Source organism: Penaeus monodon, unplaced genomic scaffold (genome assembly GCF_015228065.2).
Source record: "Penaeus monodon isolate SGIC_2016 unplaced genomic scaffold, NSTDA_Pmon_1 PmonScaffold_8910, whole genome shotgun sequence".
NCBI classification, from domain to species: Eukaryota; Metazoa; Arthropoda; class Malacostraca; order Decapoda; family Penaeidae; genus Penaeus; species Penaeus monodon.
This window is the reverse complement of record NW_023664227.1, coordinates 11,536-14,051: the sequence shown is the minus strand read 5'-3', so window position 1 is coordinate 14,051 and position 2,516 is coordinate 11,536. Positions and strand designations below refer to the sequence as shown.

Sequence of the window (2,516 nt, the reverse complement as noted above, 5' to 3'; positions counted from 1 at the left end):
GATAAAAAATGTCCAACAAAAACAAAAACATATTACCGAACACAGCAGTTAAAGAAGCTATGGACTTTTTAGAATAAATTGAATAACTTTTCTTTTCGATTAAGGTGTTATCCAAATAAGGTGAGAATGAGACTTAATATTCAGGATATGTGGCTAAACATGGTCAGACCATCTTTATACCTCTCGAAGGAATCGAATAGCATAGTGTTTTATTTAGAGAGTTTTTAGACGCCCCCCCCCCCCCCCCCCGAAAAATATAGATTGTTTTGTAGTTTAAAACTTTCAGGTCAAATAAATTCGCTGAGGAGGGGCGCGGGGATAGAAGCATAGTTTCAGGGGACACAAAGATAGTTATTGAAAATAAATGACATATAAGGCAATTTAAACCCTTCCGTGAAAAGAGCGGTGGATAAACACATATAAAATTTGTCATTCAATTCTCAGGCTGGAGAATGGTAAAAATATAGATAGGGGTGTACATAATAAGGATAGTAGATAAGTAAAGGGGGTAGATCGATAGATAGATGATAATAAAGAAAGATAAGATAGATATACAGATAGATAGATCGACATATATGAAGAAAGAATAGATAGATAGAAAGGTAGAGAGAAAATTTGTTAAAAATAGAAATAGACGAAAATTTCTATAGACCAAAAACAAGAGATGTAAGGAAAAAATTTTTTTTTTTCATATAGACGTTTTTTTTTTCTATTCAATAAAAAGTTGAAAAAACACACGGGGAGTAAGATAAAAAAAAAAAAAACAGTTTATTTGAGAAAACGAGTAAAATTTAAAAAATTTCAGAGGACTAGATAAAAAAAAAAAAAAAAAAAAAAAGACCGATTATAGAAACCCTTATATACGGCGACTCGACCCTACTGCAAGCGAAGCACGGGGTTTGTTGGCACGACCAGGCAAAGAAGCGACGGTGATCTGAGGGTGGCGGTGCGAGCTCCGCCCAAAAAAATAGAGTACAAAAAAGGAGTGAGCCAGTACCCCCTCCACCCGCGTTCTAGTTTTCTAAGGATACTTTTGGGTTACGACTAAGAGCTAAAGAGACATGTATCGGGGTTTAAAGTTCCTCTCGCTTGAAGGGCGAAGGAATTTCGAGTCTGGATTCGGGTTCAGGTCCAGACCCAGAGAGCCTTTTAGATGGCAGAGTAGCTATCAGCAGGAGCAGCAGGGGCGCTATATCCGCCGCCGCCGCCACCACCCCCCTCGATGCCAGCTCCGCCCCCCCTCTGGCCTCAAAAGGACCTGCCTCACCTTTGGCCCCCTGGAGCCGCGGGAGGTCGAAGCCGGGGAAAGGGAGGGGGTTTTTCCCCCCTCTTCGTAGTTGACGAAAAGACCTCCGGCTTTGGGGGGCCGTCGGGAATTCGATGACCTTCGGCTTCACCCTGCTGCTTTTTGAGCACGTAGACGAGCCTGTGGCGGGGCGGAGGGATCACGATGGGCTCGGGGCTGGCCCCCTTTCCCGGGCGTGGGATAAAAAGGTGTTGGCGCACCTCGGGGGGAGGGATTTTGGGGGCGGGGAGGTTCACGGGCGGCGCTCGGGGGCGGTCCCACGAACCACGTCCTGTTATACGGGGGGGCGCAGTTCCCGCAGGACCCACGATGTCCATGGGGGCGCCGTAGCCGCCGCTGGGGGGCCGTACGAAGAAAGGGGGGGCCGTACGAGGGGAAGGGGGGCCGTAGGGGGGGGAGGGGGCGCCTAGGAAGGGGGGGGCTCGAGTAGGGGGGAGCGGGAGGGGGCCCCGTAGCTCGGACCGACGTGGTGGCGAAGACCAGCCGCACAGAATCTGAAACAAAATTATAATGAAATAATAATGATAGGACAAAAAAATTTGTAATGATAAAAAATTTTTTCAATAACAATTTTTAAAAAAAAATTTATAATAAGTTAACAACAAATATAATGATGATGATGATGCAAAAAAAAACTGCAGCTTTTACCTATTTCCAACAGTAAATTGATTGTATCTTCCCTAATAATGCATTAAAAAATCGATAATGTCTTATTTTATCGATCAATGAAGAGGGTTTTTCGTAATGTATATATATATAAAAATATATTATATAATTATATATATATATGATATATTAAATCGAATTTATATTTTTATGTGGTCTGATGATTTTGCATCTAATTTGAATTAATTTTTAAAATAATATTTTAGTTTACAAAGGGGCCGTGCGTTTGTAATATATCCCTGAAAATCGAATTTTTTAATATCACAACTATTACGATTTTTTTTTTTGAGGAAACGGAACATGTTTTTAAAAAAATAATGAAATAATAAAAATATTCAAAAAACGAAAAGAAAATTTAATAAAAAAATAAACACATGAGATACTTCTTTAGAAATTTCCTAACGTCTTAATTTCAGTCAGACGAAACCTAAGACACAAAAAAACAGAAAAACCTAAGGGGGAGATGAAAGAAGCCCCGAACCCGAAGCATTAAACCAAGTGAGCCCAGATTGGTATTTGGAACGACAGGGCCCCCGCACACGAA

At 41.4% G+C, this 2,516-nt stretch overlaps 1 protein-coding gene across 1 annotated transcript; it reads right to left on the bottom strand.

Moving 5' to 3' along the window:
• Positions 1-1,073: 1,073 nt before the first annotated feature.
• Positions 1,074-1,623, bottom strand: LOC119571980 (formin-like protein 5). Its single transcript, XM_037919034.1, has 2 exons — positions 1,268-1,623; positions 1,074-1,146 (listed from the first exon to the last, which is right to left on the bottom strand). The coding sequence occupies exons 1-2, from the start codon at positions 1,621-1,623 to the stop codon at positions 1,074-1,076; spliced, it is 429 nt and encodes a 142-aa protein (XP_037774962.1).
• Positions 1,624-2,516: the final 893 nt, after the last annotated feature.